This window comes from Portunus trituberculatus, chromosome 20 (assembly GCF_017591435.1).
Source record: "Portunus trituberculatus isolate SZX2019 chromosome 20, ASM1759143v1, whole genome shotgun sequence".
NCBI classification, from domain to species: domain Eukaryota; kingdom Metazoa; phylum Arthropoda; class Malacostraca; order Decapoda; family Portunidae; genus Portunus; species Portunus trituberculatus.
Genome location: NC_059274.1, coordinates 7,948,880 through 7,975,000, shown reverse-complemented (window position 1 = coordinate 7,975,000; position 26,121 = coordinate 7,948,880). Strand labels below are relative to the sequence as shown.

General features: G+C 43.7%; 1 protein-coding gene across 1 annotated transcript in view; it reads right to left on the bottom strand.

Moving 5' to 3' along the window:
• Nucleotides 1-9,702: 9,702 nt before the first annotated feature.
• Nucleotides 9,703-26,121, bottom strand: part of LOC123506673 (nephrin-like) — a 128,913-nt gene continuing 112,494 nt past the window's right edge. The window contains 7 exon segments of the mRNA XM_045258925.1: nt 9,703-13,192; nt 15,059-15,201; nt 15,385-15,714; nt 22,450-22,588; nt 22,908-23,068; nt 23,324-23,465; nt 23,609-23,760. Of these exon segments, the coding sequence (XP_045114860.1) occupies nt 12,752-13,192; nt 15,059-15,201; nt 15,385-15,714; nt 22,450-22,588; nt 22,908-23,068; nt 23,324-23,465; nt 23,609-23,760 (1,508 nt within the window). The 3' untranslated portion in view covers nt 9,703-12,751.

Genomic DNA, 26,121 nt, shown 5'->3' with positions numbered 1-26,121 from the left:
TGCAGCAACAGCCTCATTACGGAGTCTATTCCATTCATCTACCAGTGTCAATACAAGGGAGCATCTGCTTCGTTCACCTTCATTATACACTCAACTATTGCCTTGTGTTTCCATGTCAATATTAGCATTCTGTTCTTATGTAAACATTACCATTTTAACTCCCTCCACCTGTACATTACCCCTAAACAAGATAGATACAGTGTGGGAATATCTCTGCAATACATTTTTTTTCTCCCACACGTGTACGTCATATTCGCTTCAGTAGACACGAGCAGTACCTTCTCCGCCACGCGAACGTTGAGGACACTGACCATGGAACGTTTGTAATACTTTTTTGCCTACCAGTAGTTCAGGAGACACACCAAAGAGAGAGGTTGTAGCTTGAACACATCTTTGTAATCTTTTTTTTTTTATACCAGTATTTAACTTATTTTTTTTTTATCAATATTTGCTTAAAAAGTAACTAATCATTCCCTAAGCACACTTATACCCTCCGCATCCACACCAGCCTTTAGGAGACATACCACAAGTGCTGCAACGTGAACACATCTTTGTAATTCTCCTTTTCACACTTCGTCACTTTTTCTATAAATATTCGCTTAATAAATAACTAGTCTTTTCCTAAACACTCTCATACCAGCCTTCAGGAGACTCACCAAAAAGACTGCAGCGTGGACACATCTGCTTCGTGTCCTCAACTCTTACTTTTCCCTTGTTTAATGATGTCGTCGATGGTCTTCTCCAGGCGAGCCAAAGTTGCGCAAGTTTGGTAATCTCAAAGTGAGACGCATCGCTTCCCTGACAAAAGTAATGGTTCCCTCAAGATGCCGTGCTTCGAAAATACATGAAGCTCGTATCGCCAGGAAATAAAGTACACATGTGCCAAAGATATAAGAAAAAAAAATACGTCGTTCTTGTATATCATAGAATAAAGTATATGAGTTTGATACGTAAGAGAAAAATAAAGAAAAAAAGAACTTGTAGTATCGTGGGGAAATAAGTAAACATGCTTTCATTGTAGCTAATAAAAGAAAAAGAAAAAAATCACATATCTTTACACGTCCCTAAAATGCCGAAAAAGGAACAAGAAACATACAATGATTAGATAAAGTAGTACATCTGCCAAAAATACCGAGAAATAGATCATGTTTGTACCGTCAGGACATGAAAATAAATAATGCAATCTTGCAGTGAAGTACAATAATCCAACAGTCCTCGAGCTTAATCCCTTCTGTACCATGACAAGTTTCCACATTCATTCTGCTTCCTATTTGGTAATTTTACAGTAACTTCAGAAACTTATGTGGGGATTAGAATAGTGAAGACTGGCTATTAATCTTCTGATCTCCATAGGCTCTTCCTGATTTACAGTAGAATGGTCTAATCGTACACAAAACTCAAGGTAAAAATGTGTCCCAGTACTGAAGTGGTTAAGAATACCAGTACTAAATAAACTACAAGAACTTAGAATTAATAGAAATAATCAAATATCCCCATAAAATAAATCACAGAATCCCAAAATATCTAGATTAAAACATATCAGAATATAATAATGGGAAAAAATGCATCCATCATCCATCGTTACATCGTCATTAAGTGAAGCACCAGTACGTAAAACTTGAAGGCAGTAATGGGAGGAAAGGAGCGGCGGGTCGTAGGAAATTTAAGTGAGAAGTGTCGCCGTCAAGCTGAAAAGTTCCGGAAAAGCAGCAGGTCGGCCATTAAAGATAACAAGACTGTCTGACGTCACCACTCAAGACGTGCCTTCCTGTAACATACGCGTCCCAATTCTTGCCCCACGCATTGCTGTGGAAATTGCAGGAATAAACGTGGTAAGAAAACAGCAACGGAGAGAGAAAATCTGATGACATGTACGGAGGAGAAAGGAAAGGGAGAAAGACACGGCCAGAAAACCAAGAACTGCAGAAAGCTGGGAGTAGTCGGAGGCAAGAAATGAGGTAATCCACACTTCTCGAAAGATGCTCGTCTCAAAATCTGATAATCGATGCCTCAGAAAAAAGGAGGAAAAGAAGCTTACCGCAAGCGAGAGAGAGAGAGAGAGAGAGAGAGAGAGAGAGAGAGAGAGAGAGCCCTTACAGCAAAGTAGCGAAAAAAATCCTTGAAAAGAAGGTAGAAATGCTGGAAAGAGAAGAAAATTAGATGCTCCATATTTCTCAAAGAGCACTTGCTTTGAAAAATCTCAGTCTGTACTCACAAAAAAAAAAAAAATAAATAAATAAAATAAAAATAAAAAGTAGCTACGAAAATAAGCATACAAATTAATAAGTTTTTATGTTAAGACTCTACAAGATACTAAGAAAAAACATTAGAAGTAATGAAGTAAATATTTCTTTACAGCAATGCACTCTACAAGCTACTTAGTAGTAAAGGGAATAAAAAGGGTTACTTATGGTAAGTTAGTAAGAAAAGTTATTTATAAAAAAGGAACAAGAAGTACCAGAATGAAACTTAAAGTAATCCATACCTTTCAAAGGAAAGTTACATCTACATTTAGTTTTATGGTGAGAAAATTTGAAGAGATAAAAAGAACACAAAGACAACCAAAGGACTTGGAGAAAAGCTGGAAGTACAGGAGGAAGATGAAAAAAACCTAGTGTACTCTAAAGAAGTTTGACTAAAAAATGTAACTAGATAAGAGTAATAAAAGAAAGTACTCGGAGGAGGACGAAAAAAAAAAACACACTGAATACTGAAAGAAGAAAAAATGAGGAAAACGATTATTAGAAAAAGAAAATTGCATCACTATCTAATATTTTAAAGGAAAAAAAAACTCTTATAGCAAGGCAGCAAAATAACTTGAAAAGGAAGCTGAGAGTACTGAGAGGAAAAAAAATAACAAAATCACGTACTCTAGACTTCTTGAGAGTGGATTGCACAAAGATCTAATAACGCAGAGAGAGAGAGAGAGAGAGAGAGAGAGAGAGAGAGAGAGAGAGAGAGAGAGAGAGAGAGAGAGAGAGAAACTTACAAGACACCAGAGGAAGTTAAAGAAAAAAAGAAAACTGGAAGCACTGGAAGAAATTAAATGATCCAGTCTTCTCAAAGGCAACTCTCTTCTGGACTTGGCGAGATCCAGTGGAGGGGCAAGAATCAGCAAGACGTTTTCCAACAGATAAGAATCAACGAGGCGTCTTCTCGGGATAACCAACGCACGTACGAGGCAAAGATGAAATTTTGGAAGGGGATAAAATAACTATGAGTCACGCAGTCGCTTTCTCATCAGCGTGTAGATTGCTTAGGTGAGGGTGGAAAAGTGAAACATGCCTTGACTTACGCTGTTTTATCGTGGTATTCTGGCGTCTCTTTGAAAACCACCTCATCACTTCATCAGGGACTCTTTCACCAAGGCAAATGACGCACCTCGTGACTAAGGAATGTGTTGCTTACCTGTCTATCTGTCTCTCTCTGTCTGTGTGTGTTCTTTTTGCGTCTGGTTTTGTTTTCCTCGTCGCTATTATCTTTATCTTGTTTCCTTGTGTATTTGTGCTTATTTTACATGTATTATCTAGTTTTGTTTTCTTCTTCCTAATATTTATGTATATCTTGATTAATTTTCTTGTATCACTGTATTTAATTTATTATCATATTAACTGCAGTGCATTTAAGATAGACAAGATGATAATTAATATGTGTGAGTGTGTGTGTGTGTGTGTGTGTGTGTGTGTGTGTGTGTGTGTGTGTGTGTGTGTGTGTGTGTGTGTGTGTGTGTTCAGGAGGCCAAAGGTGCGTGAGACTTAGCATTTTTGTGTATGCATGAGTAAGTGAGTAGAGTGGTCCTTGGATTTGCATAAAGTTAAACGCATGTAGTAGGTATACTCTCTCTCTCTCTCTCTCTCTCTCTCTCTCTCTCTCTCTCTCGTCACATTTTGCCTCAAAACTTAGGTTGGGTTTCGCTTTCCACTCAATTTCCCTCTAGCAGTGTTGCTTCGCCCTCTCTTCCTGCCTCCTCTTGTGTCTTTTTTCTCTGACCACCCTCTCTCACTCGTTCGTACCATGCTCTCTCTCTCTCTCGTCTCTCTCATGCTCATCTCTCTCTCTCTCTCTCTCTCTCTCTCTCTCTCTCTCTCTCTCTCTCTCTCTCTCTCTCTCTCTCTCTCTCTCTCTCTCTCTCTCTCTCTCTCTCATCTTAATTCATGCATTCATTCTATAGAGTAAAAATAAGGCTTTCTTTTACCACCGCTTCTTATATATCCTTTCCTTTCCTTCCCTCCTTCTTTCCTCTCTTTTCTCTCTTTAATTCTTCCCCCCTTCCTTCGCACAAACGCTTGTTTTTAACCCCCCCTTTCTTTTCTCACGGTAATTAGTGATCTCTGTCTTTTATTTTATTTCATGCTTTGATTCCATATGGTTAAGAGGAACCGGGTGAATTTGACTTATGATTGTGAAAAGAGAAAAAATAACTCCCTCTATTCTCTATTGTACAGGTGAACTTGCTGGGAACAAAGGTAATTATGTGCAGGCAGGTATGACTCTTAATTACTACTCTTCACTGAGCTTAGTTTATTCACCTGTTGTATTGATCGGAACCGTTTTGTCAGAGCATGAAAGGGCCTGATAGTGAACTGCAATTTTTCTCTCTCTCTCTCTCTCTCTCTCTCTCTCTCTCTCTCTCTCTCTCATCGTGGAGCAAACACAAAATTCCAAGAAGCAGGGTCAATTTCACTCCAGAGAGAGAGAGAGAGAGAGAGAGAGAGAGAGAGAGAGAGAGAGAGAGAGAGAGAGAGAGAGAGAGAGAGAGAGAGAGAGAGAAACTATCAAGGAATTATCTCACTCAGTACCTCATGAAATACGAAGATGACAACTGTAACTGTGAAAGAAAATGCATGATGTTATAAATCCCATGAATGATAAATAATAAAAACTCGAGACGAACAAGAATGACTGAGAGAGAGAGAGAGAGAGAGAGAGAGAGAGAGAGAGAGAGAGAGAGAGAGAGAGAGAGGGAGATGGGTGGGTGGATTTGAAAGATTGAGTGCTCCAGATTATGACTCTCGCCTTACCAGTGTAAAAGTGATAGACAAAGCGTGGAATGCGACAGTATAGGCTTCATTTGTCCATGTGGAAAAAATTAACCTTTGAAGGAACTGACGGAAATGTGGAATGTGGAAGCAATACGTGGAGTGGAATGGTGGAGTGGAGGAAGGTTAGTCGTGAATGAAGTGAAAACATTTTGCAGGAGTTAGAAATTGTGTCATTTGTTGCAGTGAATAACTGAAATGAATGGAAATCTCAAAATAGTATGCATGTACGTGTAATTCACCTTCTCGGTCGCCTGCTGGTCACCCAGCCAGTCTTCCCCATTACGGAGCGAGGTCAGAGCTCATAGACCGATCTTCGGGTAGGACTGAGACCACAACACACTCCACACACCGGGAAAGCGAGGCCACAACCTTTCGAGTTACATCCCGTACCTATTTACTGTTAGGTGAACAGGGGCCACACATTAAGAGGCTTGCCCATTTGCCTCGCCGCACCGGGACTCGAACGCGGGCCTCTCGATTGTGAGTCGAGCGTGCTAACCACTACACTACGCGGTGTGTGTGTGTGTGTGTGTGTGTGTGTGTGTGTGTGTGTGTGTATATATGACGAGAGATCGTGTTATGTCACCGTGACTGTTCATTTTGTTTATGAATGGAGTTGTGAAAGAGAGAGAGAGAGAGAGAGAGAGAGAGAGAGAGATGCATACAATTGCTGGCATTATTAGAATTGTAAAGCGTACGGACAACACTAAATGAAAGCTTGCTACAGCGCTTGCAAATGACTCCGCTTTCCATGGAGAAAAGGAAAAGAGTTTAATCTTTGGGATACATAAGGAGAAGTGGCGCAGTGAATACAAGGGATTGAAAGGACAGCATGATTAGCATTGACGCGCCAGAATGTGAGGAAAGCGTGGATTTGAAATGAAGATGTTGACATGATACAATAAATGAAAGATGCATATTAAAAAAAGAAGAACAGTGAAAAGTAGTGACTGTATATTGAAAATTAAATCACTACTTAATATGACTTAAATAGTTTCAAGATGGACGCTCCAAGACACCCTGTAACGTCAGACCACCGCTTTTTGCCTCAGTGCATCTTTTTAATACAATGGCCTTTTTAATACAGTGGCCTTTTTAATACAATGGGCGTTTTAATACACTGCTTTTTAGTACAATGGCTTTTCTTTAGTACAATGGTCCTTTTAATACAGTGGGCAGTATCTCAGTTTGCTTGTTTGAATACAGTGTCTCAGTGGTCTTTTAATACAATGATCTTTTCTAATACAATGGCCTTATTAGTGCAGTGGTTCAGTGGGCCTTTTTAATACAGTGCTTCAGTGGGCCTTTTTGATACAGTGCTTCAGTGGGCCTTTTTGATACAGTGCAGCAGTGGGCCTTTTAATACAGTGCTTCAGTGGGCCTTTTTAATACAGTGCTGCAGTGGGCTTTTTCATTCAGTGACCTTTTAATACAGTGCTTCAGTGGGCCTTTTTAATACAGTGCTGCAGTGGGCCTTTTTAATACAGTGCTTCAGTGGGCCTTTTTAATACAGTGCTGCAGTGGGCCTTTTTAATACAGTGCTTCAGTGGGCCTTTTCAATACAGTGCTTCAGTGGGCCTTTTTAATACAGTGCTTCTGTGGGCCTTTTCAATACAGTGCTTCAGTGGGCCTTTTTAATACAGTGCTGCAGTGGGCCTTTTTAATACAGTGCTGCAGTGGGCCTTTTTAATACAGTGCTTCAGTGGGCCTTTTTAATACAGTGCTGCAGTGGGCCTTTTTAATACAGTGCTTCTGTGGGCCTTTTTAATACAGTGCTGCAGTGGGCCTTTTTAATACAGTGCTTCTGTGGGCCTTTTTAATACAGTGCTGCAGTGGGCCTTTTTAATACAGTGCTGCAGTGGGCCTTTTTGATACAGTGCTGCAGTGGGCCTTTTAATACAGTGCTGCAGTGGGCCTTTTAATACAGTGCTGCAGTGGGCCTTTTTGATACAGTGCTGCAGTGGGCCTTTTTAATACAGTGCTGCAGTGGGCCTTTTTAATACAGTGCTGCAGTGGGCCTTTTTAATACAGTGCTGCAGTGGGCCTTTTTAATACAGTGCTGCAGTGGGCCTTTTTAATACAGTGCTGCAGTGGGCCTTTTTAATACAGTGCTGCAGTGGGCCTTTTTAATACAGTGCTGCAGTGGGCCTTTTTAATACAGTGCTGCAGTGGGCCTTTTTAATACAGTGCTGCAGTGGGCCTTTTTAATACAGTGCTGCAGTGGGCCTTTTAATACAGTGCTGCAGTGGGCCTTTTAATACAGTGCTGCAGTGGGCCTTTTTAATACAGTGCTGCAGTGGGCCTTTTTAATACAGTGCTGCAGTGGGCCTTTTTAATACAGTGCTGCAGTGGGCCTATTTAATACAGTGTGGCAGTGGGCCTTTTTAATACAGTGCTGCAGTGGGCCTTTTTAATACAGTGCTGCAGTAGGCCTTTTTAATACGGTGCTTCAGTGGGCCTTTTTAATACAGTGCTGCAGTGGGCCTTTTTGATAAAGTGACCTCTTTAATACAGTGTCTCAGTGGCCTTTTTAACTGTGTTTAAGTGGGCCATTTAATACAATTACGCTACTCTGGTGCCCACATGAAAAGAAGGTAGACACATGGACAGCGGAAGACTGGAGTGAGTGTGAGGGAGTAAATACTAACTGTAATGTGTGTATTTTTTTTATGTAAAAGGGAAAATATACCCAAGGGAAACAAAACTAAAACTAAAAAGGCCCACTTAGATGACAGTCCCCGAGCAGGTCCGAGAGAGTTAGCCAAAGGAATGAGATAGATGTCTGTAAGTCTCCCTGAAATGAGCTCAAGTTTTAGGAAGGTGGGAATACAGAAGCAGGCAGGCAGGGAGTTCTAGTTTACCGTGGGAGCTCGAGGGAGGTGGGTCTGTATAAATTGGGTTAAAAAGGCAGCCAGTGGAGCCTTTCAGTGCAGGTGTTAATTAGGTGTTGGGAGGAAGCCTTACCTTTGTTTACCTGGAGCCACGCAAAAGGCGATACTTTTTTGAGGAGAAAATTAAGAAAGTTTGAGCAATAATCAAGAGAGAGCGAAAGCGAAAGCAAGAGCGAGCAAGCTAGAGAGAGAGAGAGAGAGAGAGAGAGAGAGAGAGAGAGAGAGAGAGAGAGAGAGAGAGAGAGAGAGAGAGAAGGGGAAAGATAATAGGGGGAAGGGAGGGATGATATACTTCACTCAAAGGGCAAATTAAAACACGAATCTTTGTTTTCTGGCAAGGAAAGTTATTGCTTCAGGAAAGAGGAGGAGGAGGAGGAGGAGGAGGAGGAGGAGGAGGAGGAGGAGGAGGAGGAGGAGGAGGAGGAGGAGGAGAAGAAGAAGAAGAAGAAGAAGAAGAAGAAGAAGGAGGAGGAGGAAACGTGATTGAGATAGGGAGGCATGGAGGGAGGATGAGAGGCAAGTAAAGAGAACAGGAGGAGGACTGAGGCAGGAGGATTTGGGGAGAAATTGGGATTGAAAGAGAGAGAGAGAGAGAGAGAGAGAGAGAGAGAGAGAGAGAGAGAGAGAGAGAGAGAGAGAGAGAGAGAGAGAAACCCATCCAGGTAGACAAAATAAACTTCCAAATTTACCAATAACACTTGCATCCTTGTACCAAATTAAAAGTCAGGTAGTGTACGTGTAACATAACCAACCCTAACACACACACACACACACACACACACACACACACACCGCGTACTGTAGTGGTAAGCACGCCCGACTCACAATCGAGAGGCCCGGGTTCGAGTCCCGGTAAGCGGCGAGGCAAATGGGCAAACCTCTTAATGTGTGGCCCCTGTTCACCTAGCAGTAAATAGGTACGGGATGTAACTCGAGGGGTTGTGGCCTCGCTTTCCCGGTGTGTGTTGTGTGCTGATGTGGTCTCAGTCTTACCCGAAGATCGGTCTATGAGCTCTGAGCTCGCTCCGTAATGGGGAAGACTGGCTGGGTGACCAGCAGGCGACCGAGGAGGAGGTGAATTACACACACACACACACATCAAAACCCAGGAAAGGGGGAGCATCATAGCACCAGTCAGACTCTCTCTCTCTCTCTCTCTCTCTCTCTCTCTCCTCCGTGTCCGCATAACGTGATGTATAAACTCCATCCCCAGTTTCATTTCCTCCTGACGAAATACCGGGCGAAAGGAGCGAGGGACAGGACCGTGACTTGTGACGGGGCCGCCCATTACTACCTTGGTCCTCTACACACCGCAGGGACAACCCGTCACTCACATCAGGGCCGCTCCGTCACAGTTAGTCAGCCTCGGTACAGTGCTCCCGAGGGTTCTGTTCCCGTGTCCTTCTGTGTTGGTATATATGTGTGCTGGGGTTGGAATAAGGATGGCTATATGGCTGTATAGGTCGGTCTCTCTCTCTCTCTCTCTCTCTCTCTCTCTCTCTCTCTCTCTCTCTCTCTCGCTCTCCCTCTCCGTGGCTTTAATATACTGTAGGGGAAACCTCGTATGTTTCTGGAATAAGGATATTGTTATGGGTAGGTGTTCTCTCTCTCTCTCTCTCTCTCTCTCTCTCTCTCTCTCTCTCTCTCTCTCTCTCTCTCTCTCTCTCTGAATCAAGTAGTTTTGTGAAAGTTAAAAGAAAGCAAGTTTTAGTACTCAGTTTCCCTCAGATCTAGTTGCAGGTGTTAATCAAAACTCAGGTACACTTCACTCTTCTTTTTGTATGGATTTTATTAAGGAAAAATACACCGTACAAAATTTGTTCCCGTAGCGGTGGGCGAAGCGAGAGCAGCGCCCCTCCGCCTTCCCACAGCCGGTGCCTCGCGTGACGCCTCTATCACACCACACAGTTCCTTGAGTGAAGACATTGATCATCTCGTCATTCTTACGCACCGGGGCCCGCCAAGCAGCACGTGTCGCCTGCGTGAGGACAGTTAATTGCCTGGAGTGCTTTATTGAATTACTGTGGATGAGTGGATGAGTGGATAGTTGGCATCTGCACTCTCCACCAGCAGGAACCTTACGCCCCGTCCCTTTCTCGCCCTGTCCTGTCCCATCTCCTTTCCCGTATCCTGTTCCCTGCCTCTTGCCGTCCTGCCGAGCCGCCTACACTAGAATTAGACACCTCACGCGCACGCTCACCATTGATTGCTTGATTTATTACTGAAATTGTATGACGCTGGCCAGGTGTTGGGTTTGGCTCCTTTGTCTCACGTGTTTTGGTGCGTCAAAGGCGTGTTGTTGTGTGTGTGGTGTGATATGTTATTGTTTGTGGCTTTTAGATACGTGTAGTGTGTGTGTGTGTGTGTGTGTGTGTGTGTGTGTGTGTGTGTGTGTGTGTGTGTGTGTGTGTGTGTGTGTGTGGTAAGGTGCTACTGTTTTCTCTGCAATACTGGACGATAGGACAATTTCAAACGTAAAGGTCGTTCACAAGCGCCAAATAAGACAGTAATGTTAACAGCTTTCATAACAGCAGTAGTGAACGGCGGGGCAGACTCAAATATAGCAACGGAGTAAACGTTCAGTAAGGTAGCAGTGTTACTCGTTATCAGGGCGGGACGATAACTGAACAGCGAGGCAAACTTGAACACAGTAACCCCATATACGTCAAATGAAATGCTAATGGTAATAGATTTCATAGTGGGAGTGAATGACAAGGCAAATTTAAACATAATAAACTCGTATCCGTTAAATAAAATGTTAGTATTAATAGGTTAATTATTGTGATGTTAGTGAGTGGCAGTGTAGTTTAAATATAGTAATCCCATACGTATATTGAATAAGATGTTAATTGTAGCGCGTTCCAGTGTGCAAACAATCCTATCTCACTCATAAACGTTGCAAAACCCGCCAGTGTATACAGCACGTGACTAAATATCATTCTGCCAATACCAATACTTCCATGTCAGGCTAACAATGATGCCAAGTCCAGCATGATAACACTGTCTGTCTCCTGCCTGGGTGTGAGTAAAGGTACTGTGAGTGGATGGGTGGGTGGGTGAGTGGGTGGGTGAGGATGTTAGTGCCATATTGGGTGTACCCTACCATGCTACCCAACATCAGCACCACACTCGTACTGCTAATTTCGCCCTGTTTATTTCGCCTATGGTTAACTACACCCTCCCACACTGCACCTTGCCACCCTACACCCTACCACACTACACCCTGTCTCATTTCACTCTGACACATCTCATACTATCACATCCTTTTCCAGCTTATCTCATTCTGTCACACTTCACCCCGTGTCACTTAAATCCGTTCACTCGTCACCCCGGCACATCTCATCCTGCTAGCATCTCACTCCTTCAAACCTAACCTTGGCTCGTATTCTCAAACACTTCTGTGCGTTAACTCCAATATTTCAAAAGGCTTTATCTAAATTTGCTCGAGATTTTAGGTAATTTTACGGTTTTAGAGGCAGATTGACAAGAATTCTACATTATCAACTGAGGAAACACTCTTGAAAACCCCGCTAGTCATCTCTGTGGCCTTGGAAAATAGTCGTGGTGAGAAAGCAAAGCGCTTCTGAACACGCTATCACCCTATCTCCTCCCATTACACCTCACCGTCTCACTACCTCATCTCCACCATCACCCTGTCAGCACAGAAATGCGACACATCCCAGCTACCCCCGACTTCCCATCCCAAACATCCGCTCCCTTCCACTGCCTCCTCTCTCCGTACTTAGGCCACATTACTGACTAATTGTTTTCGTGGAGTTGATGCAAAATGTGACGCACGCAGCGGACATTAATGACGCCAGTTTTAGGAATTTATGTCATTATTCCTTTGAACCGCTGCCAGCCGGATTCAGTGGATACGCTATATTTTCTTCCCAACAGCTAATATCCAATAAATTTCACTTGCCATAATACTGAATATATTGAAATGCTTCCCTTCTCTTCCCCGGTGTGCTTCTATCGTTCTCTCCTCCTTCCCTTCCTCTTCCTCTTCCTCTTCCTCCTCCTGGTGCATTTTCCGGTCCGCCACACTTCCTGACGTAAGTGTGTTGTATTTCTCTAAGCGGGTGTCACCGGGGACCAAATAAAAGCTGACACCTGCGTCTTGTAAACAGCTGGTCTTGTCTACACTGCTGTGACGAGCGTTCCTTGTCGACGCCTTGATCTCTTCATAGCAATATGGAGGCGTCTCTCTCTCTCTCTCTCTCTCTCTCTCTCTCTCTCTCTCTCTCTCTCTCTCTCTCTCTCTCTCTCACCACCCTGCCTCCGTCACCTGAGCGTCTTGAGGGTGTATGAGGAGGTGGAAGGGAGGTGCTTGTGTCTTCCTCAAAGTCCCTCACGCGCCTCTGCTCGGGGTGAATACTGCAGCCTCACACACACCCTTGTCTTGCTGAAGGCGGTGCTCGAGTCACCCCGAGGACAAGGCAGGAATGAGGAGCTGGCGGGGTGGGCTTCATATCAGGGTCTGCTCCCACACGAAAGGGAAGGCTTCACCACCACCACCACCACCACCACAACCACCACCACCACCACCACCACCACCACCACCACTACCAACACCGCGAGTCGCCTTTAGGAAGCTGTGACTTTGCTATTTAATCATTGTCTTTTTTGTCTTAACTGGAAGAAACACAGCAACGATACACACGACACGCACTCACTACCGAGTCACCACCTGTCACTGTATGTATACTTTTAATAGTGATATATTACAACAGCTGATATACGTACATCGAAATAGTGAAGAGTCATCTTCATAAAACGAGACGACTTGAGGGGGCCGCGGTGGGAGCTGCGCCCCTAGACTGAACTCTCCTTCTGGCCTGGGAGGAAAGGGATCACTGCCTCGGGGTCTCCTATAAGGGCGTCACATCGCTCTATGGAGGAGGATGACGAGGACCACAGGGGGTACTGCAGCTCCTTACTCTTCACAGGCCCCATGACCGCCATGCTGGGGATCTTGCGTGGGTGAGAGGGTGTGTGGGGAAGGAGGACTGGCTGGGTGTAGGCCGGATGGTGGTGGTGGAGGAGGTGGGTGGAGGCGGGGTGGGTGCCGTGGCCTCGTTCGTGATCGAGAGTCGCATAAATCACTCCTTCAGGCTCGTGCTGGTGTGATTTGCTGGTGGTCGGGGGATCGTACAGTGGTGACGCGCCCCGCTGCTGCTCCTGGTGCTGAGGGCTACCCCCACCGGCCCCCAGCATCAGCTCAGCGTAGTGCACGTCCCCAGTATTGCAAGGCGACTGAGGGAGAGACATGAAGTTTCTGTTAGGTTGATGGATGTGGTGAGGTGTGTTGCAGTTGTGTGGTGATGTGTCAGGATGTTGATGTGCAGTGCGTTGCGGTGTGGTGGTAGTGGTGATGTGTTGTGGGGGGTGGTGGTGTACTGCAGTTGTATTGTGTTTTGTTTCAGTGTTGCGTGGCGCTGGTGTTGAAGGAGAGGGTTTCTGTTTCTCACATTTCGCTAACACAGAGAAGCAAGGGGAAAATGTGCTAATAGGACTAATAAAGCCGACTTAACTGTCTTACACACCGGGAGCCTCTCTCTTCAGCTAGTCTCTTTCACACACACACACACACACACACACACACACACACACACACACACACACACACACACACACACACACGGTAGCTCAGTGGTTAGAGCGCTGGCTTCACCAGCCAGAGGACCAGAGTTCGATTCCCCGGCCGGGTGGAGATATTTGGGTGTGTCTCCTTTCACGTGTAGCCCCTGTTCACCTAGCAGTGAGTAGGTATGGGATGTAAATCGAGGAGTTGTGACCTTGTTGTCCCGGTGTGTGGTGTGTGCCTGGTCTCAGGCCTATCCGAAGATCGGAAATAATGAGCTCTGAGCTCGTTCCGTAGGGTAACGTCTGGCTGTCTCGTCAGAGACTGCAACAGATCAAACAGTGAAACACACACACACACACACACACACACACACACACACACACACACACACACACACACACACACACACACACACACACACTTTCATTAACTAATCAACATGATCCAGGTCGCAGGAAGTTCATTCACACACTGCCTGGACAAACAAATTAAGCAAATAACTCAATGAAACAAAACTGTATGAACACACACACACACACACACACACACACACACACACACACACACACACACACACACACACACACACACACACACACCGACGGACCGGACGGACCGACGGACCGGACGGACCGACGGACCGTGGCTACAATATATCAAGACTCAAAATCTCAACTTATGTATATATATTTTTTGTTATTAATGAACTATTACTTACTTACTTACTTACTTACTTACTTACTTACTTACTTACTTACTTACTTACTTACTTACTTACTTACTTACTTACACACACACACACACACACACACACACACACACACACACACACACACACACACACACACACACACACACACACACACACACACGGAAAATATCGCAGTCAATAGACACTAACATAATACTTTATAGATGGAACACAATGATATACGTAGAGATATTAGGATACAAAAAGAGAATTTAGAACATTTAGATACAAGCAGAGCTAAGAATAGAATAAAAAGAAAGCGAATAGATGAAAACGAGATGAGATAACTGGGAAACATACAGAGGCTCACACAAAAGACGGAAATATGAAAGGGAGTGAAAGTGAAGGCGGTGGGAGAGAATACTGTGGAAGATGAGACAGACAGGTGAGTTATGAATCAAACAGGAGGTACAAAGGGAAGGAAACAGAGATAGTAATTCGGATTTACAATATCACTATAACACAAATAGTAATGGAATCGAATGAATAGAGAAACCAGGAAGGATGGAAGATAATAAAGATTTAAGATACAAAAGATGTGTAAGGAAACAAAATATATGGAGAAATATTAGTAAAAGTAATGAAAATATGATAAAACAACAGATAAAGGTACTCCAGGTAAATAAAAAGACTAAAAATGATAGAATATGTAAAAAATGACGAAAGGAAAGACAGACCGAAGAATTAATGACAACACACGCATTACAAGCAAAACACAACCTACATTAGAAGGAAAACATAAGCTCTAGGGGGATAAATCAACTCAAAAAGTAAAATATTTCACCCTCTTTCCATCTGAGTGCGCCGCCTGTTGCTCGCCGCGGGAGGAACACACTCGCTGCTGGTTTCTGGACATAGAGCTGTAGGTGGAGAGGATGGACGGGGAGGTGATGGTGTTGACGCCCTCCATCAGCCAAGTCTCGGGGTCTGGAGGGAGGGAGGGAGGAGGTGTACCGAATGGAAAACGGTGTGGTGGTGGTGGTGGTGTGGCAGTGGTGTGTAGGATGATGTACCAAGGTGATTTTGGTGATGTGGTAAGGCATTTGGGTGTGATGAAGTGGTGTGTATACTCATAAACTCTAACACACATACACGCACACGCACACGTACCTCCAAGGGGAATAACATCAGGGTTCTTCTCATCCTGGTCCCTGGAGGTGACGGGGGGCGGGGTGGGCGTACTAGAATCATGGAAGGTAGTGGGCACGACTTTAGGGTGACGCAGTGGGCTGGTCTCCCCTTCCCCATCCACCTGCTCCCTCACCACTTGCCGCCCGCACTGCGCCCCTGACCTCCTTCCGAACCGCAGCCTCACCACAGCGCAGAGGATAAGCATCACCACGAGCAGGCCGCCCACCACCCCCAGGACAACGGCAATAATGGGCGTGAGACTGATCTGCCCCGCGCCCTGTCCCTGGTCCGGCGAGGGCTTCACTGCGGCTGTTAGAGAGGGATGGAGGGAGGGTGGAGAAAATTGATTGACTGATTTAAGGCGAAGGGAAGTGATGACAAGGTAACGAGAATAGGGTACAGAGAGAGAGAGAGAGAGAGAGAGAGAGAGAGAGAGAGAGAGAGAGAGAGAGAGTAGTAAACGTAACAATAGGAGAATAAGATTAGGATGACTACACAGAGATAGTGGAGAAAAGGGAGACGGAACAGAAAGACGAGGAGGAGGAGGAGGAGGAGGAGGAGGAGGAGGAGGAGGAGGAGGAGGAGGAATAACAAGGGTAGAGTTCATGCATTCACTCAGAGTCGCAGAGATAACAAGGGTGAGGAGTAACAAGAGAGGAAGCAGAGGAGATGTAATTGGTGGTTCGGGGGAGGTGAGTCGCGTGCCAGTGTGTGCCAGTGTGTGCCAGGGTGCCAGGGTGTCAGTGGTGCGTGCCTTAGTTAGGTGTGTCCAGGGCCAGGGCTTAACGTAATGCATTTTAGAGCCGAGCTTGGTTATTTCACAAGACGAGTTTCCGTTGACAAAAGACCCAAAGTGAAGTGGAGTTTGTTCAGCAGAGAGGATTCAGTCTTTCCAATTTCTGTTTCTTTGCCTTTCTGCTTACCTGACTTTCTTTACGCTGCCTTGCTTCTGTCTGTCTGTCTGTCTCTCTGCTTGTCTGTCTGCCTGTTTCTGTGTCTATTTGCATTAACATTCTCTCTCTCTCTCTCTTTTTCTCTTGCTGTTTGTATAATCCTTCCTTTGAGGTGTGTTGTTTATTTATTCATTTCAGTCTTTAACTCGTGTCAATCTATCTTCATGTATTTCTCGCCTGAAACTTACAACTCACTCTTGTTAATCCTTTCTGCTAAATGCGTTTTTGTATTCATTTCTCTGTAGTTCCCGTCACTCTTTCTCATAATTTCTATCAGCGGTATTGTATTATTTTCTATGCCTGTCTATCTCAGTATCTGTCAGCCTCTCTTATCCTTGTGAGGGATATTATGGCTGGGTTTTTTTTCGCTTTCTGTCAGTCTGTTTCTTTCTTCTTGTGAGTTGTATGAAGTGTGTGTGTGTGTGTGTGTGTGTGTGTGTGTGTGTGTGTGTGTGTGTGTGTGTGTGTGTGTGTGTTGGACTGGCAGCATTACCGCCTGTCATCCTGTCTCATTCTTCTTGCAAGTGTTATTAAGGTATTACTTTTATATGTCTAAAACGAGCTTCTGTCAACCTGTCTTACGTATGGACGGCGTGTGTGTGTGTGTGTGTGTGTGTGTGTGTGTGTGTGTGTGTGTGTGTGTGTGTGTGTGTGTGTGTGTGTCAATGTCAGCACCACCATCTGTCAGTGTAGCGTCCTTTGTGTGATGAATATGAAGCGATATTTTTCTGATCTCCCTCGTTCGATAGCCTGTGATCTCGTTACGCTAAATTCCCCTCTTTACGCGTCGTTTCTTCTCTTTCCCTGCGTCGGCATTGTCTTTACGAGGGAGCGCTGCTGCTGGGATCAAGCCATCAAACAGCCGCGTCTCCTAAAGGTCACGATTAGTCTTTGATTTCTAAACACGCTGGCCGGACAAAGCACGAATATCCCCTATGACTCTGCCCTCGATTGTCTTGCGGAAACTTAAGGGTCTTGGTGTCGTGGTGGTCGCCGTGTTCTGATGTGTGTGTGTGTGTGTGTGTGTGTGTGTGTGTGTGTGTGTGTGTGTGTGTGTGTGTGTGTGTGTGTGTGTGTGTGTGTGTGTTCTTTATTGTTTTATACACCTTGATTGCTGCCCCTGTGTTGCTTTGGGTTAAATTTTCTGGGATATACTCTTTGGTGTTTGAGTATGTATCCTTTCTTCGTTTTGGTCTTTGTGTGTCTTCGTGTAACTTCCAACTAACTTTTCGGCACGTAGGTGTATGTTTATGTCCAATATTGGTGTACCAGCAGATGAAGTTCTCTTACAATGATTTACGTTTCAGTGTTGCAAAAATTGTGCTAAGCGACACGGAAAGGACTGTTGTATTTCACGATCTTTTGTTATAAATTACCATATAGTTTGCTTTCCTGTCTGTCTGTATGTCTGCCTTGGTCTTTTACTCGTTCTGAATTGATGTATTGTTATCCGTCTCAAGTCTCTCTGTATCCCACTCTGATTCTGTCTCTCACAATTTACAAATATTTCATGGCAGAAATGTCGTCATTTCTGTGTCTGTTCTCTCTCTGTTTCTCCTTCCATGCTTTCTAGATTAGAGTAATAACACGTTGTACAAATTTCTATTACTCTGTCATTTCCTCTTGCCAGGACAACGTCATTTTTCCAGGCTTGTCTCTTCTTGTCTGTCTACGTGGCTGTCTGACTTTCTCTCTTTCTGTGACCTGGCTCAAGTTTCAATCATTCTGTTTTCTCTTGCTAGAATAACATTTTTTTTTTCAACCTCCCTCAATTTTCTATGTACCATTCATTGCCTTTGTCTCTCAGTTTATTTCTTTCAATTCTTTTCCTTTTCTAAAATCGTGAAGTATTGCTTGGGTCAAGTCTGTGCCTGCGTCTCTATGCCTTTATTTTTCTCTTGTAGAATGGCGTCATTTTTACCTGTCTAGCCCAGTGTCTGTGTGTCCCTGTCTTTCCTCGCGCTAGATTGGTGTAATATTGCTGCAGGGCCGCGCGGTAGCCAGGTGTTTGCTGTGCTGGCCTGTGGGGAAGCGACGGGTGGGGGCTCGATAGGTAACAAAGGTGCGCGTGGGAAGGGAGGAAGAGTGTGAGGATGATGAAAAATCGTGAGGGGGCACTGCGGGACGTCTGGCTATACCGGTAACAGTTTCAGGAGAAGCGCTCAGGGCGGCGAGAGCGCAAGCCGATAATCAAACAAAGTGTACTGCACGTCATTGATAAACTTGTATTGACCAAATGGGTAAAGTTCGCTCCAGCTACTCGTACTTGTGAGATCTCCGCTTTCTGATAGGGGGTGGTTTAGGCGGGTTCGAAGCCCCGTGAATCAGGCGAGACAGCTGATTCGATTGCGCGCCGTACTGTATCCTGAGGAGTTTAGGATAGGAATGGATCTTTTTGCTTCTTTTTCCTCGCGATCCCGTGCTTGTGTCTTCAGGGCGGGATCCTTTCTAATCCTTTTCTTAGGTGGATAAGTCTGCAAGTCTTTCCAGTGTATCCTTTGTAGAAGATTTCGTAAACAATTCTTTTAGCGTTGCTTGAAGATTTAAGAGAAAGAAATGTTACTAAATCTTACGGATAGAGAGAAAAAAGTACTGGATTTTTCTTTTCTGTTCTCTAGTATTAGTGGGAAGAAAAAGAAGAACAAGAACAAGAAAAGCAGCGCTAAACTTATTTTAAAGAGAGAGAAGTAAAAAAAAATATATGTGGTAATTGTCTTTCATGTCATTAGATTCGAAATAAAATAACTCAACACGACCATTCGATTTCAGTGACAGAAAAAAAAAGAAAAAAATAGAAAGACTAACCTGCCAAAAAATTCTCTTCATGTCCCGACGTGTTAGAAATATAAAAAATATCAAGGTAAAAAAAAAATAGAGAAAAAAAAAAAAAAACGTAACCTTGCAATAATTCTTCACGTGTCCTGGACTTAAAGAAAAGAGAGGAAAGAATTCGTATCGGGCGTAATGGAGCTGCACGTTGTCTCTGCATCGTTCCTCCTGCCGTGAACACATTGATTTTCTGTCGCAGGCTGGCAGGTTAGCAGGTTGTTGCCATGGCAGACTAGGTGGAATAGCGAACCACTGAACCAGCAAACTACCGAACCAGCGAATTACCAAATCACGAACCACCAAACCATCAAACCAGCGAACCACCAAACTGAGAACCACCAAACCATCAAACCGGCGAACCATCAAACCAGCGAACCATCAAAACAGCGAACCGCCAAACCGCGAACCACCGAACGAGTGAAACACCAAAACAGCGAACCACCAAACCAGCGAATCCCCAAGCCAGCGAACCACCGAAACAGCAAACCACCGAACCAGCGAATCACCAAACCAGCGAACCACCAAGCCAGCTAACCACTGAACGAGCGAACCACTGAACCATTCCTTTGCTTCACGACGCATAAGAACCTGTCTGTGAGTCGTGGAACCGGTGATTTTTTTGCTTATAAGGTTCATGTGTGTATAAAATCAGTTATATTATCTTTCTTTAATTTACTTAATTTAATTATACTTAATTTATTCTTTTTTTTTATTTTCTTTGTACTATCAAATGTTTCGTTGTTTTGAGAAGCCAGCGGTTCTTTGTTTCGTTTTCATGCGTCTTTTCTTCTTACAATGAACCCCTTCAGCATTATGACGCGTTTCCATATTCATTCTGCTTACTATTTGGTGATTTTATACAGCTTCAGAAACTCACGTAGGGTGTTAAAGTAGTAAAAAGACTGGCCATTCATTTTCTGACCTCCATAAATCCTTTCTAATGTATCTAAAATAAACTTATCGTACACAAAGCTCAAGGTAAAAATGTATGCCTGTACTGAAGGGGTAAATGGTTGTCTTCGTTCAATTATTGAATTTATGGTTTGATTTTTTTCTGAAGACTGGTGTTTCATTGCTCTTCCGTTCATGTATTTCCATAAACCGCCATTCCTTAGAAATTATGAAGTATTCTTTTCCTCTCTGGTTTAATTTTCCCTCCCTTATTATACGAATATTGCTTTGCTGCCGTGAAAAAAAAAAATACTACCACTTCTTTACTTCTAAATTGACGCATCTAATTGAAATCCATGACGTAGAAATGACGAAGTTTCATTCTCTCCCTAAGATTAAATTTTCCCCTTGTGAATAATGTGTTTAGTGTTTTGCTGGCCAGAGAGGAAGGGCGCTCACCTCTGCAAAATGTTTCCTTCGGGTTATGTTTTGTGAAGGGCGTCGTGGGGCTAAAATGTAGTTACGTGGTTGGGTGCGAGTGGGAGTGAATGAAGAAGACGTGTGTTTATTGTTGTGTGTGTGTGTGTGTGTGTGTGTGTGTGTGTGTGTGTGTGTGTGTGTGTGTGTGTGTGTGTGTGTGAGAGAGAGAGAGAGAGAGAAAGGATTAAGATTAGAGACGTGTAGGTGTAAGTTTTATTTTTAGTTTTCTTTTCTTCTTTTCTCTTTTCTTTCTTTGTTTTCGTTTTTTAATATTCTTGGGCGAGTGTGATACGTTTTACTGGTCTACACATAAAATTACACCGCATTTCAATTTGTGTGTGTGTGTGTGTGTGTGTGTGTGTGTGTGTGTGTGTGTGTGTGTGCAATTTTTCTGACCCTCTGGCTGCTGGATGCCACAAAGGCGTCCCCAAAACTCAGTTATCGGCTTAGGCAAATGTTTATTCCCTGTTGTGGCTGCTGTGAGGGTGCGAGGTGCGATGCTGCGGGAGACACGATGCAGGGATGAGTGACACACCGCACGCCACACCTCCACTACCATCTGGCACAGTTTAATGGTTTTATGGACAAATTTAGTGTTTTAGTGACAGTCATTCGAACGTCGCGGTGAAAAGATGTGCTGTAAAAATAATTGGTGTAACGCAAGAACGTAATATGTCAGTGGGGTTGGTTGGTATTCTCGGTCATTTTAACAGTGCTTTACCTACAACGCGACACTGTGGGGGAAACATAACACGGTGGACAGTGGAAGAATTAATCCGAGGTACAGTGGAGAAAATTAAAACATGGCACAGTTTAAATGTGTTATGGACGAGTTTTATATGTTAGGGAATGTTGTTCGTGGCCTCTTTCATGTTACCTACACTGGAATGAGACATAGTGCGAGGATTTAGTGCTATTATGAGGTGAATGTGTTATCTGTTGCCACTCTTGGGGATTTCAGTATTGCTTGCATTACTCAACACCAGAGAAAATAATGATAAAAAAATCTTGATAGGGTTTGTTATTGATTTATAAGGACAAACTAAGAGCGTATTCTTCTGTTGTATATAGTTGCTATAGTTATCAGATTGTGATTAAGTCAGTTGATCAGTCAGTCAACTCGAGCTGTATCCGCACATCACCAATCTGTCTAAAGCTCGTATTCTCAAACACTTCTGTGCTTCATATCCACTATTTCAAAAGATTTTATTGAAATTTACACGGCTTTTAAGGTGTTTATACGGTTCTAAAAGCAGATTGACATGTTTTCTGCATTATTAACTGAAGAAACACTATTGAAAACCCTCCTAGTCATCTCTTTGGCCTTGGAAAACAGTCGTGATGAGAGGGCAAAGCGTTTCTGAACACAGACCAAAGGAGCACGAGACTGGTACCGAGATTATATTTCTTGCATCTGTCTTTTTTTTTTTTTATACCATGTGGGCTTTTCACGGGAATTTATGGGCTAAAGGGGATACTTTTTGGGGTACCTTCTATCTGAAAGCCCACCCGCTAGGAAACCGTTGCCCCGAGTGAGGAAGCCCAACCTACACTCGGACCGTGGACAGGATTCGAACCCGTGCGTTTGGAGACCCTCGGACCCCAAAGCACGCATGGTTCCACTGTACCACGGCGGTAAACTAAACTAATTTATGGATAAGATGAAATACGTAAGCATACGATAATGATTTCTTGTTTCTTCTATCATTTAATTACGTTCATATTCCGAAAGAAAGAGAAGGTAAAATAAGAGAGAAATAAATATAGACTCAAGTATGAAAGAAGAAAAATACAACGATTGGCAGAGGAGAGAAGCGTGACTACAGAGAGAGAGAGAGAGAGAGAGAGAGAGAGAGAGAGAGAGAGAGGGGGGGAGGTTGTGTTGACTCACCTGTCCGCTTCTCAGCCACGTCCTTGAGCGTGTATACGAGCAGGGAGACTGGCTCGCTGCGGCCCTTGGCGTTGGTGGAGAACACGCGGCTCTTGAACGCCAGGCCCGGAGGCAGACCACCGACAGAGAGGAAAGGGACCTGTAGGAGGGCAGCAGAACACGAGAATTGAGAGAGTGTGTGTGTGTGTGTGTGTGTGTGTGTGTGTGTGTGTGTGTGTGTGTGTGTGTGTGTGTGTGTGTAATGTAATATCGTAATTTCCAAGTGGATTATATAATTTAAATACAATAAAAGACAAAGGTGAACATTGTTTTCCACTGACACACACACACACACACACACACACACACACACACACACACACACACACACACACACACACACACACACACACACACACACACACACACACACACACACACACACACACACACACACACACACACACACACACACGTACCATGTTGGTCGTATTGGCAATCAGGGCGCCGGAGTGAGGGTCTCGCAGCTCCAGGATGAAGGTCTGCGGAAGGCCCCCGTCGAACCCCGCCACGCAGCGCACGTGCACCACGGACACGGACAGGTTGAAAGAGGAGCAATTGTGCAGTGGGTCAGGGCGGCCTGCGGGGATGGGTGGGTGGGAGGGGAACAGGGAAGGAAAGGAGGAATTAAAGAAAGGCAGGAAGATGATTAACGTTTTTGCTTGTACTCGTAAATGAAAAGCGTGATTCTTTTTTATTCTTATGCAAGGAGAGGACTGGCCAAGGGCAACAAAAGTAAAAAAAGAAAAAAAATACCGCTGTGTGTGTGTGTGTGTGTGTGTGTGTGTGTGTGTGTGTGTGTGTGTGTGTGTGTGTGTGTGTGTAGACCACCCACCAGCGGGGAAGACGTGGAAGACACAAGGCTGGCGCTGTTCCCCCACCACGTTGCTCCCCCAGCAGAGCAGCGTGCCGTAGTCCAGCTCCGTGTTGGGCGTGTAGCTCACCGTGGAGCCAGACACGCCCACCTTGATGTGTTCCTGAAGGAGGCAGGGAAGGGCGTGAGAAGCGTGAGGCACATAACACCACCCGTCACGAACACACGCACTCACACATGCACACCGTCTGTATCTTCCTGTCTTTCTCATGCAGACACAAAAAACACAGTGGTGCAGCGCCTCACCTGGGGAATCTCAACACTCTCGCCGCTGTTGTTGAAGGTCCAGCGGTAGGTGAGCGGGGGTGGGTGAGCGTCCAGGTGGCACGGGATGTTGACTTGCTCCAGCCTGGCGGCCCCGTGGTAGGTCATGTGCATCTCACGACACACAGGCGCGTCTGTATGGTACCGATTCACACACTTAAACTTGACATTCCACTAACGGCGGCCGAGTAATTGACATCTCCCTTACTCTATAATGAAAGGGTGAACTGAGGTGAAGAATGAATTGAAATAAACTAAGAGAAACTGTTTGCTATCCATCCCCGTCTTATTCGTGAATGAGGGACACCAATAGGTAGGAATACGGGAAGTGCTCCTATTTATTATTCACGGACGGAAGGGAAGAACAAAGGAGTGATGGATGTGCATGGAGAGGGAAGGAATAAAGAATAAATAACGGAGGTGGTTCATCTTCCCCCGGACAAAAAAGCGTTCCCACTGTGTAGATATTAGAGATGTACCGATACCAAAATTTTGGCCGATTCCGATACCGATACCGATACCACCTAATTGGGCCGATACCGATACCACCGATACCGATACTACTACTTATAGTGATTACTGCACTGGACACCAGGATGAGTTGGTGGACGGCGAGCGTTATCGGATGGGAGGCTTTGTTTTGGGGGATGCTGTAAGTCCTTCTGAGAACGTTTCTAGAAGCTTTTTGAAGCCATGTGCAAAGGTAAATTACTCAGTAATTGGAATGAATATCTTCTCAGTCTTCTGATTCTTGTCAGTTATTTTAAATTCTTACTTCTTACTCCTTTAGCGACCATTTGGTCTTGTGCATTTTCATTATTAATTTTATTGACGATATTTTGGAGATCAAAAATATTTTTTAAATTACTAGAATTGTAAAACAGACACAAAATATTAGCAAAAGAAACTCATTTTGTTGTGTATGTTTCTCTTTAATTAAATCTGACATCCTTTGATATTAATTATTAGACATTAGTAGACCAATTCAGAAAAATGAGCTTTCACCTAATCTTTTCAATTAAATAGAAAAAAGTTTAATTTATTCTAAATTTCTAGTGTATTGCTATGATCTTAAATAATTAATATGCAACAAATTATACACAATGCACATGATTACAAAACAGAATCGTTACTTTCTTAGTTATGGAATTTTTACATCCTTAGGTTAACACAAGTAACTCAAAAATTAAACTTGCATTAAAATTAATATACATATATAATTCGAGCTTCCACCTATTCCAGTATGATATCTTGGAAAAGGCTACCACTACCACTGTTAATTATAAATCAAATAAGAATATGCTGTTATTTACAATAATGCAAAATGCCTAACTAACTATATATATATATATATATATATATATATATATATATATATATATATATATATATATATATATATATATATATATATATATATATATATATATATATATATTTTGTTGGATTCTCAATACCTGAAGTTTGACATTCTTTGATTATAGTGTGAACTTTGTGTGGGTGGAGGAGCAGCGTCTGACTGAGAGACAGTGAGAATGCGTGGTGACTCATGACCGACCGTGTGACAGGATGCCGGAGTTCAGCCTATACGCGTTTCATACACGTCCAATTTAGAGGTTGTGGCTTATTACCACAGAAAACAGTATTCTATGACATACGGTAATCACCACGGAAACTTAATACGCCGTATTATATTAATTTGGTATCATCAATATCTTATATCGAATATATCACTAAGTAGTAAATTCCTATTAGGTATCGGAAGTATCGGCATAAAATAAGCCGATACCGATACCGATACCCAAAAAATGGGCCGATAACACCGATTCCGATACCGATACCGATGCATCGGTACATCTCTAGTAGATATTGGATAACGATACTGATGAAAAAAGAATGAAATGGAAAGCTGAGCGAAGGGTAACGAATGCAGTACAGCTATGGAGACTGTCAGTTTATTCACCTGTAGCCAATAGCACCATTTTTATTTTGACATACAGCCCTTTCCGGGAATTGGAAAAAAGAGAAACAGGTTATATTCTCTCTCTGTCTCTCTCGCATGACAAGGTTTCTGTGCGAGTTCAGCTTCTTTCTCTTCTTTACAACCACGTGTCGATGAGGGAAGCCACGTCGTTGTGTATAATTAAAGACACGTGTGAATCTATGTCAATATCGCGTGTTGAGTGGCCGGACTGGACACTTTGCCTAACGCGCTTACTGTTACTCCTCGCATGTCGATAATCTTAACCATTGAACTGTCTCGCTAAGCCAACTGTCCTATGGTAGCCACTCACCTGTCTTGTGAAATCGTCGAACTGCCTTTGAAAATAGCTTAACTGCATTGAACTTACATGAATGAATGAAGTGTCCTGTAAAGCTACTGAAGTATTTTGTAAAAGTATTGTACCGTCTTATGAATTGACCATCAAACTATCTTATAAAAGTAACAGTAGCCACTAAACCATCCTAGACACCATTGAACCTTCTTGTGAAAC